Source organism: Arabidopsis lyrata (assembly GCF_000004255.2).
Source record: "Arabidopsis lyrata subsp. lyrata unplaced genomic scaffold ARALYscaffold_5, whole genome shotgun sequence".
Classification (NCBI taxonomy): Eukaryota; Viridiplantae; Streptophyta; class Magnoliopsida; order Brassicales; family Brassicaceae; genus Arabidopsis; species Arabidopsis lyrata.
The window spans coordinates 10,415,886-10,430,821 of NW_003302551.1; the positions used below are offsets into that span (position 1 = coordinate 10,415,886).

Sequence of the window (14,936 nt, forward strand, 5' to 3'; positions counted from 1 at the left end):
TTTCCGGTCAATTAGCATAGTCTGAAACAATTATTTCATTGAGGCTTCTCAGCCTAGCCACATCAGCAAAATGAAATTTTCCCACAATCTGCCACGTCAGCGACTACTTCACGAAATCTCTCTTTGAGATCCTTAATAGCACGCAAAAAATAGTTAATAAAGACATATATTATTATTAATGGGCTGAACTAATGACTCAAAAAAAATAGCCCAAAAAACTCAAAAGCTCAAACAAACAAAACCCAACTAGAGCATAAGACACAACAAGACTCTTCTTCTTCTTTAACGTCTAAACCTACATCGCCATTGAAGAACCTAAACCGCTTCGCCTTCCCCATATCTGAAATTAAGCACCCCCGTTACCACTTAATTTTCTTAATTGCCCACTTTTCCTTGATTTAAATGGCCACTCTATTATCATTGATAACCCCTCCTCCCAGATCCTATAAAATATGCGTGACTGCGTCTCCGTAATACAACCGTCACCACCAAATCGTTGTTAAGCCACTCAGAAAACTAACCATGACAGCTTTGCCTACCTTCGTACCTGCCAAAATACTGGACGGAAAAACTTTCGATGATCTTTAAGTGCTTTTTGTTAGAATTGAGTCCATGATTAAATCTTCTAATATCATATGTGTTAGTTTGTATGTAAAGGCAACGGATCTAATGTGTTACATGTGACTTACCACGAACGGGTGTGAGTAAGAGACGTACCTTGTCGGAGAAGTTACAACTGTTACCAACGGTTAAGTGGAGTAGTTATGTAAACATGTATATAAGTGTGTATGTCTTGTCTTAACAAAACAACAAGTTTCAGTTTAATAAAAAGTTTTCTATTTCGTTCTTGTCTTCTTCAAAAGAGAAGAGATATTATCTCTTACTCTGTTCTTCAATCTCCCTCAATTATCCAACATGGTATCAGAGCTTATTTGGTCTTGGAGCCTGTCCAAGTAAAACAAAGATAAGAAAAAATTCCGCTGCGAGAAGAAGAGAAAGATGGAGACAACAAATTAACGGTGAGAAACCGAAAAGAAAAAAAAAGGAGAAGAAGAAGAAACAGGGAAGGAAGAAAAAAATTGATGGTGACAAGAGAGGGTACCATCAACCTTCACAAACGTATTCACAAGCATTTCCTTCAAGAAGAAGGCTCCAAAAGCGATGAAGAAGATAGGAAATCTTTTCTAAAGGCAACGGAGAAAACGGATGTGGATTTGGAGTTGTGGAAGGAGAATTCTGAAACTTTGTTCAACAAGGTCTTGGTGAAGTTCAAGGATGCAAAGAAGACATCACTTGATGAAGTTGAGAATCCGAAGTAGGAGTCAACTGAAACAAGACGGAGGAAGCCGCCTGTGTAAGAAACAGAGCAAGGCTTAGTATCAAAAGGTGTTGTTGAATTGTAAAGAACACTGCAACACGGAGTAAGCTTCTGTTGGGAGAACAGTGCAAGGCTACTCAGCAAAAAGGTTCAAGGGAACTGATGAGACGTCATCGAGACGTGATGGTGATCAAAAGAGGACACCATAAGAGGATGCTTACCTCGGAGAAAAATGGAGCACAAGAGGATGCTTACCTCGGAGAAAAATGGAGCATAAGTCGGTTGAAGAGTAAACCGAAGACGACGTGAAGAAGATTCACGCACAAGACGTCATGGAGACGTTATGGTGATCAAAAGAAGACACCGAAGAAGACGTGACGATGTTCACGCACAAGACGTCTACGTGACGTGATGGTGATCAAAGGAAGACACCAAGCAAAAAGGAGAGATGCTTACCTAAGAGGGAAAGGAAGCATTGGGTTGTTGTAGAGACAATCGAAGAAGACGTGGAGAAGATTCACGCACAAGAAGTTACAGAGACGTGATGGTGATCAAAGGATCACATATTTGGTGATCAAGAGGACACAAAAAGGGAATAAAAAGAAAGCTCACCTAAGAGAAAGGGAGTGAAAGAATGTTGCAAGGACAGCCGACGAAAAAGTGACAAAGGATCACAAAAAAAAAAAATTTTGAAGGTGACAAAGGAGAAGCCTTGTGGGAAAGAGAAATCTCAACAGTGTGGAACGTCAAATACAAGTAGCAAAGAAGGTGCTCTGCACGTAACAAGCCAGGGCACGTGGTGAAGAAAGGTTAGGAAGGCCGAGAGAGCGTACCTAAGCCTAGAAGAAACAGATGATGAGGGTCATATACTGTTTAGTGCAGTTGAAGAAAGATCATCATCAAACGTGAATGATGAGACATGGAAAAGGGAAATATCCAAGTGATGACAAGCCAAGAAGAGAAGATCATCAAAGAGGTGTTTCTAATTCCGGGTTTAGCGAGAAATCTGTTGAGTGTTTTTAAAATGATATCCAAAGGATATAGAGATTCAACTTCACAGCATCTGCAGAAAAGAAAGAGGAAAACCGATGAATGAAGCATGCGATCAAGAGGGAGACACAAGGAAAGCTTACTAGTAAACTATGCCATCTTCGTGAAAGGGATTTGACCAGAGAAGTGGCACCAGAGGCGAAGAAGAAACTATGGGATTGAAATCCCTAGATTGAAACTAGGGATTTAATCAAAGGACTCAAGAGGGAGTGTTAGAATTGAGTCCATGATTAAATCTTCTAATATCATATGTGTTAGTTTGTATGTAAAGGCAACGGATCTAATGTGTTACATGTGACTTACCACGAACGGGTGTGAGTAAGAGACGTAACTTGTCGGAGAAGTTACAACTGTTACCAACGGTTAAGTGGAGTAGTTATGTAAACATGTATATAAGTGTGTATGTCTTGTCTTAACAAAACAACAAGTTTCAGTTTAATAAAAAGTTTTCTATTTCGTTCTTGTCTTCTTCAAAAGAGAAGAGATATTATCTCTTACTCTGTTCTTCAATCTCCCTCAATTATCCAACACTTTTTGCAAAGAAGAAGTCTTATTCAGATTGCTCTGGGAGGTTTGCAATCACACGAGAGCCTATGATCTTTAGGGAAGCTATGACTTTTATACATCCTTTGGAGTGAAGAATGTAACATTGGTTTATACTTTTCTCTTTAACGGTGTATCAAGCATGCACATTTGATATTGATAACCCATGGGGAGTAACTTCTATTCATGTGTCATCAACAGAGAAGGGTGTGGAAGAGGCCACCAAAAGATTCAGTAAACATACATATACCCACGTGGTTAACAAGTTAGTTGAATGCTAATTTCTTTAATATCTCACTAACTTATCTTTCTTTTTTGTAGGTAAATGGATCAAGTGGAGAAACCATTTCATGTACTTTTTCCTGAGAATCCCTATCGTTGCCCTGCGTAACATCGACGTTGGCTATCATCAAGAAATATTGGTGTTGACACTTGACAATATTAGAATGTGGATTACGTTTGAGTACAAAATATATGGTCCATTACTTTTAACTTTGTAATGTCATGCCAAAAACATCAAATATAAATTTTCTATGGACATGGAACTTACTACAAAATGTGTCCAATCATGGGGGTTATTTTCCTACATACTTCGAAGTTCGAACGTCGATCGGTTTGGATTTCTATGCTTTATATTGACATATGTTTGACTCCTACATAGTAAAATTATTTTAGAATATTTACATCTAAAGCATATAAGTATCCATTACTCTTAACTTTGTAATGTCATGCCAAAAACATCAAATATAAATTTTCCATGGACATGGAACTTACTACAAAATGTGTCCAATCATGGGGGTTATTTTCCTACATACTTCGAAGTTCGAACGTCGATCGGTTTGGATTTCTATGCTTTATATTGACATATGTTTGACTCCTACATAGTAAAGTTATTTTAGAATATTTACATCTAAAGCATATAAGTATGCAAATAAATAAGATGGTGAGAGGCCTAAGTGAGGTATGGCTTGATTAGGAGTTACTAATTGTAAGTTGTTAGATATGTGATGTCTGAGTTTTTTTTTTACTTTGTATTTTAAAAAGGTATGGTTTCTCAAATAATGTATTTGAAAGTGTGTCATAATGTTCAAATATAAATGACTTTAGTAGCAACAGAAACCATTAAGAAAAACATAAAATCTTCTGTTCTTACGCAGGCTTTCCAAATTAAAGAATTGAATTAGAATATAAGCTATCGACTTCAAAATACATTTAATTAACAAAAAAACGTTTGAAGATGTACAACCTACAAAAAAAAATAATCCTAAAACAACTTATAAAAAGAACACCAAAGCTGCAAAATATGAAGAAGCCAATTAAGTTAAAACTTAATTTTTACAACTAAGTATGGAATAAATTTTTTTTTATAGACTATTAATAAATAACTAAAATAAATTTTATAAATATAAATTACAATGAAAAAAGTTATATAGTTTAACAATTTATAGTATCATGTTTTCTTTATTAAAATATTACATATCATATGATTTTTTCAATGTAAACTTAAAACTAAAATGAATCTACATAAACAAATTTTAAAGTATCATTATAATACGAAAGAAGCCTTTACCAATAGCTCAATTCTTCGATACGATCAAGAATCAGGTGATTTTCTCTGATCTTGGACTTGTCAAAATTGCTGATTTTCTTTGGTCAAATTCCTTCCTACTCGTTTCCTTTAATCCATCTTTGTGGGGTGAGAAGTTACGGGAATTGTTGCGCTGGTTTCTCCAAGAGCAGAGGAAAAGAAGTGCGTTTGAGCAATGTGGTAAGACAAAAGCCAAGATGGACGAGTTATCAAATATTGTTGGTTTACGCGAGCTGAAGACACAATGAGGAAATGGGCTAAAGGAATGCTTTTAGATGAGAGGCGAAGGGCTCTTGGGCTAAACATTGGAACAGGTGAGAAGAAAAGATTTGTATTTATGGTTCTCCTGGAACAGGTGAGAAGAAAACATTGTTGGCCATACAGGACCAAAGACCAGGAGAAAGGTGAAAGCACTGTTCATAATATTCTAATTTCACTTGTGGGTTTGGATTCAAGAATCTAAATTCTTTCTGACTACTTTCTTTTGTTCCTTGAATTTGTAGTGTGTGTGAATCATATAATTCTTGACCAGTGACCACCAAGAAAAGCAGTAAATTTTAGCTAATAATTTCAAAAAAAAAAAAACATTGTTTTGTAATTCTAAAGGGAGATTGAAAACATGTTTATCTGAAGTGAAGAAGAAAAGGAAAAGCATGTTATTCAAAGCATGTGGAAGATGAAGATCTCTCTCTACTTCAGTAGTAGCTCTTCTTGCCTGGAATCTCTTGGACCTGGCCATCTAAGAGGGCATCAAAGAGGAGCAGAAACAAGATCAAACTTAACTAAATTCCCCTGGGAAATATAATTGAATTCAGATTGCAAGCGAAAAATCAGTCACCTTGGAGATAGGTCCCGCTGTTTGCATGGCTATCAGCTTCAGAGTTGTATTCCTGCAGTTTGGAAATTAGACAAGCGGTTGTCGATTGTTCAAAACATGAAAGGATCTGTGCAATAATACCATACCCTGGGAACATGCGTGATATCGAATGACTTGAATTGGCTCTTAAGCTCGTTCGTCTGCTTCCACTGCTCTGCCATTCTCGGGTGTCTGACTTGCCATTCACCCCGCGTCTGTTTCAAGATAGCTATCAGAAGGTCTTCGAGAGAGTAAACAGAAGATAGATACTTGTAAGGCAACTGACCTGCTTAACGACAAGCTCAGAGTCCCCATAGGCCTTCACGTGTGTATACCCTTTTTCGCGAGCAGCCTCCAAACCACGGTTCAGACCTCGATATTCCGCCTGGTTGCTTGTTGCAGTGCCTAATCCTTCACGGTAGGAGGCGATGACAGTTCCATCTGAATCACGCAGAACAGCTCCTGAACCAGCTCTTCCTGGGTTTCCTTTCGAAGCTCCATCAAACTCAATGATGCAATGCTTCAGAAAACAGTTATATTAGAATGTACAAAATCATTAAAACTGGACTAATCTAAGCTCTTTATCAGGCATGTAAAGGAAAAAGAACATAACGAATAAGTTAAGGCTTCTCCTCAGAAGAAAAAAAATACTTCAATAGGGTTTCACCAAAGAACAAATCCCTCATTCTTCAGATCTCTGCTAGAGATCTCGGGATCTCCAGATTCTATTTCGATCTTTGAGTATCTCAAGCTTCATAATCGACTATTTTTAATAACTATTTATTATTAAAGTAAACAAGATGGCAAAGAAACAATTAAACAAAGAAAAGCTAGAGTCCATGTTTAACCAAAATCGAGAAAATCAAGCAAAGAAAATGATTAAACAGATAAGGGAAAGATTCAACATCAGAAACAGAGTGGAGGAGATCTCGGCTTTACCTTGTCCATGTCTCGAGTCGTCTCCGTCACTGCGCTGCGAGATTAAGAGCAAGATGGGATATGACAATTGTACAACTTTGGGACTTGTAAAAACGACGCATATATAGTACAAGTTTCTAGGTTTACAGCCCTCAAAGAATATTCTTTTTTGGGGTAAATATACTTTTTTGAGGATTTTTTTTTTTTTTTGGAACAATTACATATATAATATATTATTATTAAAATATAATTTATGTTAAATAATAGAGGTAAAAAGAAAAAGAACAACAATCTAAGCAACCAATCAGTGTGTTCCATGTGGCCACTCAAAATTAATCAACTCTGTTGATAATTTTCAACACTAAACTTGCTACATAATTGCCACCATTATGGTTAGGCCTGGACATATGGGTAACCCGTTCGGGTTCGGGTAAAACATGTTCAGGTTCGGGTTAAATGGGTAATGAATTTACGACCCATTCGGGTATTTCTAAATATTCGGTTCCAGTCCAGTTCGGGTATCGTTGGGTTCGGGTCGGTCTGAGTAATAAGTATGAGAACCGAAAAAACCCCAAAAAATTAGGGTCTCCATTGGGTTCGGGTCTAAATGGGTAAAATTACCCATAAACCCGAAATATTTCTCCATTACCCAAAATTTTAAACCATTTTACATGCACAAAACATCAAATAAAGAGAATAGAACATAAACATGACATCTAAATCCAATCCAAAGTCACAATGATTAATACTTAAGAGTTAAGAGTAGAGAAACCCGAATATGAATATGAAAACATAAATCCGATTATCCAAATATCAAAAACATTGAACTAGATAGAATTAGAAGTAGGATTGTAGCCTTGTTGGAAGTTGATAGATGGGTGATGACTGGAAAAATATCTCTCATAAGCTCATCTTCCACCATTATATAAGACTATATGACTATATCTATATACGTATATAAACACATATGTCTTCAGTTTTGGGTTTATGGGTACCCTATATGGGTAACGGGTAATCCCGATCCGAACCGATACCCATGGGTTGACCAATACTCTACCCAATGAGGTAATTTCCGAATACCGTAACCCGCCCCAACCCAGTTTTTTTGGTTTGGATATCGGATCCGGTTTTTTGTCCAGGCCTAATTATGGTCATTTACACCACCACCATTGCACTCTTTTCAACGTTGATAATTCTTATCAACACCACCATTGCACTCCATTGACGAACTTAGAATATCTCAATGGAGTTCACAAATTAAAATAATGAAAAAAAAAAGAAAAAAGTAAGAGAGAAGGAGAAGAGGGGATTTTTGGAAACGTTTTATCTTGGTTAGTGACGTAGTAATAATGTGTGAATTACACCCAATTAATTTATCGAACCTCAAAGAGTAAGCATTAACACACTAAGAATGCAAGTTACCATTAAATCTAAGCATAATAAGTTTGGTTTTGATTTGTAACAAAGCTATCTAAAAGACTAACAAGATTTAAAAATAAACAAAGCGAGAAATCAACTAACGGTTGTAAGCAATAGATAAAAAGCGAGTCTTTGGGTTTAGATTATTGATTCGGGTGTTCACTAATCAATCCATAATGCTCTATCAATCTAACAATGCTAATCCTTTAGTCTTAGAACACTAATGTCAATTAGTCCACTTCCATGGTACTAATCCATGCGATTAACAAAGACTTCCATCCGTAATCACAAGACTAATATGCATTAATTCCAAGCCTAACTAACCACCTAACACCCTAATCATCAATTTCCATTGGCTAGGAATTCTAAGCACTCACTAAGTTCTTTCGGGAATTTCATCGAACACCTTCCGGGCATGAAACTTCCTATGATCTAGACTAGCTTAATCAAGACTAATCTAGCATTAAAAACACCTAGAGAGCAAGGATCTATTAAGATTAAATCCTAAGCATCTTGAATCAATCAATAATCACCCTAATCTACTAAACCCAAAGGCCCAAAAGTGACTACTCACTAATCATCATGAAAACACAAAGATCCATAGAATTTCTTTGCATAATCATAATGAAAAAAAGGAAATAAGCAAATTTCGATCTCATCTTTATTCCTCAAAATAATTTTAATAAAAAAAATATATAAATAAATTTTTATTCAAATAAAATTAAAATTATTGCCACATCATTTAAAATTAATGATATATTCTAATTGGAAGGGTAAAATTGGAATTTTATTTTTGTTATGAAAGCGTAAGTATGAAAATAACAATATTTTATTTTTATAGGTATTAAATCGTATATTTTAATTTTTATGTGTTTTTTATTCCAATCAAAAAAATTTAGGTATTAAACGTCCAAATAAAAAATAAACCATGGTTTTTTCGGGTTTTTCCCCTTTAATTGGTTCCAGTGCCGGCTCAGATGGGTGGGCGGGCGGTGCGACGGCCAGGGGTCCAATCCCGTAGTCCAATAATTTAGGGGCCTATTTTCTAAAATATTTTTTAAAAAATATTAAAAAATTAGATTATAACATAAAAATAAAATTTAGAAAGGTCTATAAAATTTTTTATTTATTGTTTTTAGTATTAGTAATTAATATTTTTAACAAAAATAGCATAGAAAATTTTTTTACAGCAAAAAATATTAAAAAAAAATTTCTAAGAGTCCAAAATTTTTTTTTGCCCTAGAGCCCATAAAAATGTTGAGCCGCACTGTTTGGTTCTTCAGAATCATTTCAGCAATTTTTTTAATTTGTCGCACATTTCAGCATTTTTTTGGCGCCTTTAGAATAACCTTTTCTTATTTTATTTTTTCTTAAATCATCCGAAAAATTATCCTTTAACTTAAAATAATTTTCGAATGAAAAAAAGATCAACCACTCCGACTCAGTGGTTCCGATCATGGCCGATGATGAGTCACGTACCATCCTGTTGGAGAAGAACGAAGATTGCCCTGGTTGTATCATTGATCGAACTAAGCAAGATCAACGAGGCGTCCCTTACTTCCACCTCTCCTTCATCTGGCTCGTCTCACTCTGCACCGGTTAACAATTTCTCATACTTCCTTTCTCTCTCTTAGGAATTTCTACAAACACTTGGTGTGCAAGTAATTCGGATTCGAATTATGTACTTTTGTTTGTTTCTCTGATGCTGATGTTTCAAAGCTTTTGGTGAATTTCAGCTCTCCCAATATCTTCACTGTTTCCGTATCTTTATTTCATGGTAAGCTTAGTTGTTGTTGTTGCTTCTAACTCCATTAGTTAGCTTGGTTTGAGTTCAACATGACCAGTAATGTACATATGTGTTGTGGCAGATCAGAGACTTTCATATTGCAAAACAAGAAGAAGATATTGGTTTCTATGCTGGTTTTGTTGGTAATGTTATTTGTCTTAGGCTATTTGTTTTTGCTTGAACACCAATCTTGATCTTTCTTTTACTTTCTCAGCATCATCATTCATGATTGGAAGAGCTTTGACATCTATTTTCTGGGGGAAATTAGCTGATCGATATGGTCGCAAACCTATTATTCTGATTGGGACATTCTCAGTGTTAGCTTTTACTTTGTTCCCTCAGAGTAAAGATGTTTTCTTTTTTTTTTCCTGCAGATTTTTTATCACAAGGTTTCCGACTCTTTTCAGGATCATATTCAATACCCTCTTTGGTCTAAGCACAAGTTTCTGGCTTGCAATTTCCGTTAGATTTCTTCTTGGCTGCTTCAATTGTCTACTTGGAGTTATAAGGGTAACTTTTAGTCCTGTGGAATAATATGCCACTTTGTCTTTCTATTAAGTGACTGCTCTAGATAAGAAAATGATCACAAGTGTTAGGTTTCTTCTGTTAGTTGGGTTGCATTTCCTAAATGTGTTTTCTTTGCTGTTTTACAATGTTTCAGGCATATGCTTCGGAAGTCGTTAGTGAAGAGTATAACGCTCTTAGTCTTTCTGTTGTGAGGCTTTTGTCTATTTTTTATTTTATTTCGTCGTTATTGCCAATGTTTACTTCATCTTGAGGAGAAATAGTTCCGTTGCATTTTTTTCAGGTGAGTACATCGAGAGGTATAGGATTGATACTAGGTCCTGCTATTGGAGGCTATCTTGCTCAGGTACGCATGACTCTAGAATCTGATCTAGTAGCTTATATACCTTTCCTTCTAGGCTTGACGTGGCTTCTGTTTCATGTTCTGTTAGCCTGCAGAAAAGTACCCAAATATATTTTCCCAGAGTTCAGTTTTTGGGAGGTAGTTTATTACTATTTGGCTCCATCCATTTTCAAATGCTAGCAAAAATAGTTTCCTCATTAGGTGATTTGATGTTGTGTATTACAGGTTTCCATATTTTCTGCCGAGCTTAGTTATATCAGTCTATGCTACTGGGGTTCTCATCGCCTGCTGGTGGCTTCCTGTGAGTATGTTAACATAAGATAGTGTACTTGTCATGACCTGTTTAAAAACCTTAATCATATTTTTCATGAACAAATTTTATTATTTGGTATATAGCTTTGCAATACTTATGATCATAAAATGAGTTCTTATGAATTCCAGAGCTATTGTGTGTTGACTTGATCATATTATGATTTGAATGAAGCTAAGACTGCAAATATTTAACTCACAAATATAAATATACACAGGAAACACTTCATACCCGTTGTAGAATTGCACAAGGGAGACTTAATCCAACTGAGCTAAACGATGATGAAAGCAGAGGAGGAGGACTTGATGACCAGAAAATAATTAGTAAGCCAAGTCTCTTGAGAAATCGTCCATTGATGGCTATCATCATCGTATATTGTGTCTTTTCCCTTCAAGAGATAGCTTACTCTGAGGTAAGAGAGTTACAATTCACTTGCTTACAATCATGGGAGTATCTTCAATTGTAGCTGTTAGATTGATTCTATGATAGAGGATATGATATTTTGGGTGCTCTGCCGAGTGTCAGTATAGCTTTTAAAATCTTGCGTAGGAAATTTTGCTTATGTATTTGCCCTTTTCCATAACTTTGCAAGATATTCTCACTCTGGGCTGTCAGTGACCGACGCTATGGAGGATTGAGCTTCTCATCTCAAGATGTTGGTGAAGTTTTAGCTATATCAGGTGGATGTTCTATTTACATTACATTGTCTGGTGGGTTGGTCCAGAAAACTGTGTCTGCTTATTTGGAATTTCTCTGTAAAGCGAGCTCACTCCTTAACAAGTCGTTGTAAAAATTATCTATTTATCCTCTTTAGGGTTCACATTTTCATGGTTCGTACAGATTTGCTTATTGTTTTTGTATACAGTTCTTCAACTCTGTTTATTTAGTTTGTTGCTGTATTGTCTATCCATCTCTACCTTGGATGTTTATCATGATTTGTTACCATGCTTTCAGGACTTGGGCTTCTGGTGTTTCAACTTTTGGTATACCCGCCGTTGGAGAAGTCCGTTGGACTCCTTGCGATTATACGTCTTTCTGCGGTAAATCTTGATATGGCTTCTTTATTTCGAATGACGCTCTCTGCTCTGACATTGTAGTACTGGGTTGTCCAATAATCCCATCTTGTTCATTTCTTTACATCTTGTTGTTCAGGTATTGCTGATACCGCTGCTTTCGTGTTACCCCTATATAGCTTTGCTTTCTGGGGTGACCCTCCATTTGGTGATAAATTTTGCATCCATCTTAAAAAACGCTTTGTCAGTGAGTTTTTATTATAACCCTGATGCTTTTATACATCATATCTCCTCATTTAACAATAAGCAAGATTTTAAATATGTTTCCGTGATATATGCAGATCTCACTTGTCACAGGACTGTTTATCATGTTGAACAAAGCCGTGGTATGGTTCTTCGGCTGGTGTACTAGCATACCTCTTTTTTTATATAGTTATCTCTATCTTTTACATCGGTAACTTCCTCTGCCCGGGCTCAGACTCACTTTTCTTCAATTTGACATTGTAGCCTCAGAATCAGAGAGGTGCTGCTAATGGCATTTCTATGACCGCAATGTCTGTATTCAAATCATTTGGCCCTGCCGGTGGAGGGGTCTTGTAAGTATTTTCAAATCCTGGAAATTTTAAAGGCACTCACATTCTTGCAAATGCTATTAGCAACTACAAGATGTAGACAAGCTTCGTCTTTGTTATTGTTGGACTGTTTTTAGCTATTGCTGATTCATCTTTCTCCATGTTTTGTTAACCTTACAGATTCTCATGGGCGCAAAAGAGACAAGACGCTACTTTCCTTCCAGGTCAAATTTTTGACGCCCTATACATGTTAACTAATTTTTTATCCGTGGTTAAAAAACCGCGGATTATCATCAAAGGTTTCATCCGCAAGAAAGGGTTTTAATTACTTTTTGAACAACTACACACACAGGTGACGAGATGGTGTTCTTGGTGTTGAACTTGGTACAGCTCGTAGGATTGATTCTAACGTTCGTACCTTACATTTCCCAAATCCAGTGAAAGGTAAAAGCCATTACTCTTTCTCCTTATAGTGAGGAATAAATGGGAAACTTCATTAGAAATTGTTGTGTTTCTATATGATTCGGCACCAAAAGAATGAGTAATAATGTTCATATGTTTATATGTAAATATCATTTACTAATTTGTTCACTCAAAGTCAAGGTGTTATATCTTTCTTGTCAAAACATATAAGTCATTTTGCAGGTAATGGATCTACCAAACAGGGGCGGACGTAGGTATACTAGAGGTGGGGCACGTGCCCCATACTCATTTTCTCAAAAAAAAATTTTATTTTTTGAACATCACTCATTTTCTCAGCTTATGTCACTTGTAGTTAGGATTTGTAATTTTCAAATTTATTAGGTTATGCTCTATGTAAAAATAATTTCTAGAAATTTATCACATTCATTAAGGTTGTGTCTAGGTTTGTACTTTCAGGTTTCGTTTCGGAGTTTTTTAAATTTGGATAGTTCGGGTATGAGAGTTAATTATCCGATCGAATTTTATAACTATTCAGTTCGGCACGTGTCGGATTTTGATCGGTTTAAAAAAAAAAGCCTACAAAATTGTTCAACTTTAATTAAATTTTGCAAACAATTGTATAATTTTGGCAAATATAAATTATGATTTTTGGATATCTAGGTTATTTTGGATATTTTTGTTAATTTAATAGTTTTGTTATAAAATTAGAAGTAAATATAACTAATATTTTTAGATATATAAATTTATCTCGGGTTTTCAAGTATAATATTCGGTTTGGTTCACGTAATTCTGGTAGAAACATTTAGAATTTATTCGAGTTTTATGAATATTTGGTTCGGTTTTAAAACCGGATTTTTTAAATCGGTTCAGATCGGTTTTTGTATTTCGGTTTTTATGCCCAGATTTAATAGTGCCCCAGATAAAAATAACTTCTGGATCCGCCACTGCTACCAAATACATTTAATTCAAGCCAATAATATTATATATTGTTTTAAGTAATTTTTTGTCTGCGTACAGCTCAATTTTGAGAAAAATGAATCACGAAAAGCAACTGTGCATTATTTTCTTAGAAAAGCTGATAAAATAAAGTTTGCACGTGGAAAAGGAGAAAGCGAAAAAAGGCCAAAAAAAAAAAAAAAAAAAAACAATATTATAATACTAGAAGATAGAAAATGTGAGGACTAGATGATAAAGAAGAACATTGACTTATACTTCACTGTATTTGGTCTTATTTATGTCTTCATTCAATTTACTCGTAGTTGCTACAAGTATTAAACTAAATAACTCTTTTTTTTTTTTTTTCAATATTTCAGCTAATCCTAACAAAGATTATTTTTTTTTCTTTCAATATTTTAGTACCATATGTATTTTTAAACATTTCATTTGGGTAGAAGCAAATACAAGAGTGGTCACGACTCACGATTAGGACGTGGACCATGCATGCACCGTTTTGGTAGAAGTAAATGCAAGAGTGGTCACGACTCACCACTTGGGCTCGAACCACATCACCAGAAACATAACCGAAAGTGACTACGAGAAGTCTAATTAACTATTATACAAGAAAAAAAAAGGAAAAATGTTTATCAGCTACACGAACGAGACGTCATCACATCGTCACACATGCAGACTTTAAAAATGCCTCGTTAGCTACACGAATTAATTTTATCACATACGGACATCCCCGAACTAACATAAGTCATGTTGCAAACACCATAACCATCAAATTCCAGTGTACCGGTTGCCGGAATCCGACGTTGACCACGGTGACCAAAAATATTTTCAAAAAAATATTTTTTTTCCTTTTTTTACCACAAAATAATATTCAAACAACCGAGAAGGAAAAAATATTTTATTGTGGTAAAAAAATGATTGCAAAAAGGAAAATGTATATTTTGCTATATTAACAAAATGAAAGTATATAAATTCATTTTTCTCTATTATTTCTCTTTAATTTATAAACACCATAATATATGCTTTGATTTGTGGTGTTTACAAAGATATATATATATATGAATTTGGTACATACTTTCAATTACATATTATATATATATATATATATATATTACCTTTGATATATATATATATATCAAAGGTCATATATTTTTTCAAAAGAAAAAGATATATTTTGTTTTTAAAAAGAAAACCAACATTTGAATTTATAAGCAAATGATTGCCAAAAGGAAAGGTATATTTTGTAACAAAATATAGCACATGAAAAAAATATAGCACAAGAAAAAAATTATGGTCTATTTTTTTGGTATATTTAGTTATA

General features: G+C 35.0%; 3 protein-coding genes and 1 long non-coding RNA gene across 5 annotated transcripts; 3 read left to right on the plus strand and 1 right to left on the minus strand.

The window, feature by feature from the left end:
- The first annotated feature begins 710 nt into the window (after positions 1-710).
- Positions 711-1,950, plus strand: LOC110228501. Its single transcript, XM_021026149.1, has 2 exons — positions 711-1,316; positions 1,406-1,950. The coding sequence occupies exons 1-2, from the start codon at positions 1,083-1,085 to the stop codon at positions 1,625-1,627; spliced, it is 456 nt and encodes a 151-aa protein (XP_020881808.1). The 5' UTR covers positions 711-1,082; the 3' UTR covers positions 1,628-1,950.
- Positions 1,951-4,420: 2,470 nt separating this feature from the next.
- Positions 4,421-5,084, plus strand: LOC110228646. Its single transcript, XR_002332117.1, has 2 exons — positions 4,421-4,903; positions 5,003-5,084. It is a non-coding gene; the product is annotated as an uncharacterized LOC110228646 (long non-coding RNA).
- Positions 5,076-6,408, minus strand: LOC110228645 (uncharacterized protein Mb2253c-like). The gene is made up of 5 exons (XM_021026544.1): positions 6,295-6,408; positions 5,642-5,875; positions 5,463-5,570; positions 5,338-5,389; positions 5,076-5,238 (listed from the first exon to the last, which is right to left on the minus strand). The coding sequence occupies exons 1-5, from the start codon at positions 6,301-6,303 to the stop codon at positions 5,195-5,197; spliced, it is 447 nt and encodes a 148-aa protein (XP_020882203.1). The 5' UTR covers positions 6,304-6,408; the 3' UTR covers positions 5,076-5,194.
- A 2,659-nt stretch (positions 6,409-9,067) lies between these two features.
- LOC9311692 (probable peptide/nitrate transporter At3g43790) lies at positions 9,068-13,113 on the plus strand. 2 transcript variants are annotated; one of them, XM_021026653.1, is made up of 18 exons: positions 9,068-9,290; positions 9,429-9,469; positions 9,561-9,621; positions 9,693-9,795; positions 9,886-9,988; positions 10,140-10,193; positions 10,287-10,349; positions 10,435-10,484; positions 10,572-10,647; positions 10,874-11,068; positions 11,249-11,336; positions 11,611-11,696; positions 11,809-11,916; positions 12,011-12,055; positions 12,177-12,265; positions 12,422-12,465; positions 12,594-12,685; positions 12,887-13,113. In XM_021026653.1, the coding sequence occupies exons 1-17, from the start codon at positions 9,149-9,151 to the stop codon at positions 12,680-12,682; spliced, it is 1,437 nt and encodes a 478-aa protein (XP_020882312.1). In that variant the 5' UTR covers positions 9,068-9,148; the 3' UTR covers positions 12,683-12,685; positions 12,887-13,113. The 2 variants fall into 2 exon arrangements, with proteins under 2 accessions (XP_020882312.1, XP_020882313.1); XM_021026654.1 differs by having other exon boundaries at positions 9,204-9,345.
- The last annotated feature ends 1,823 nt before the right edge of the window (positions 13,114-14,936 follow it).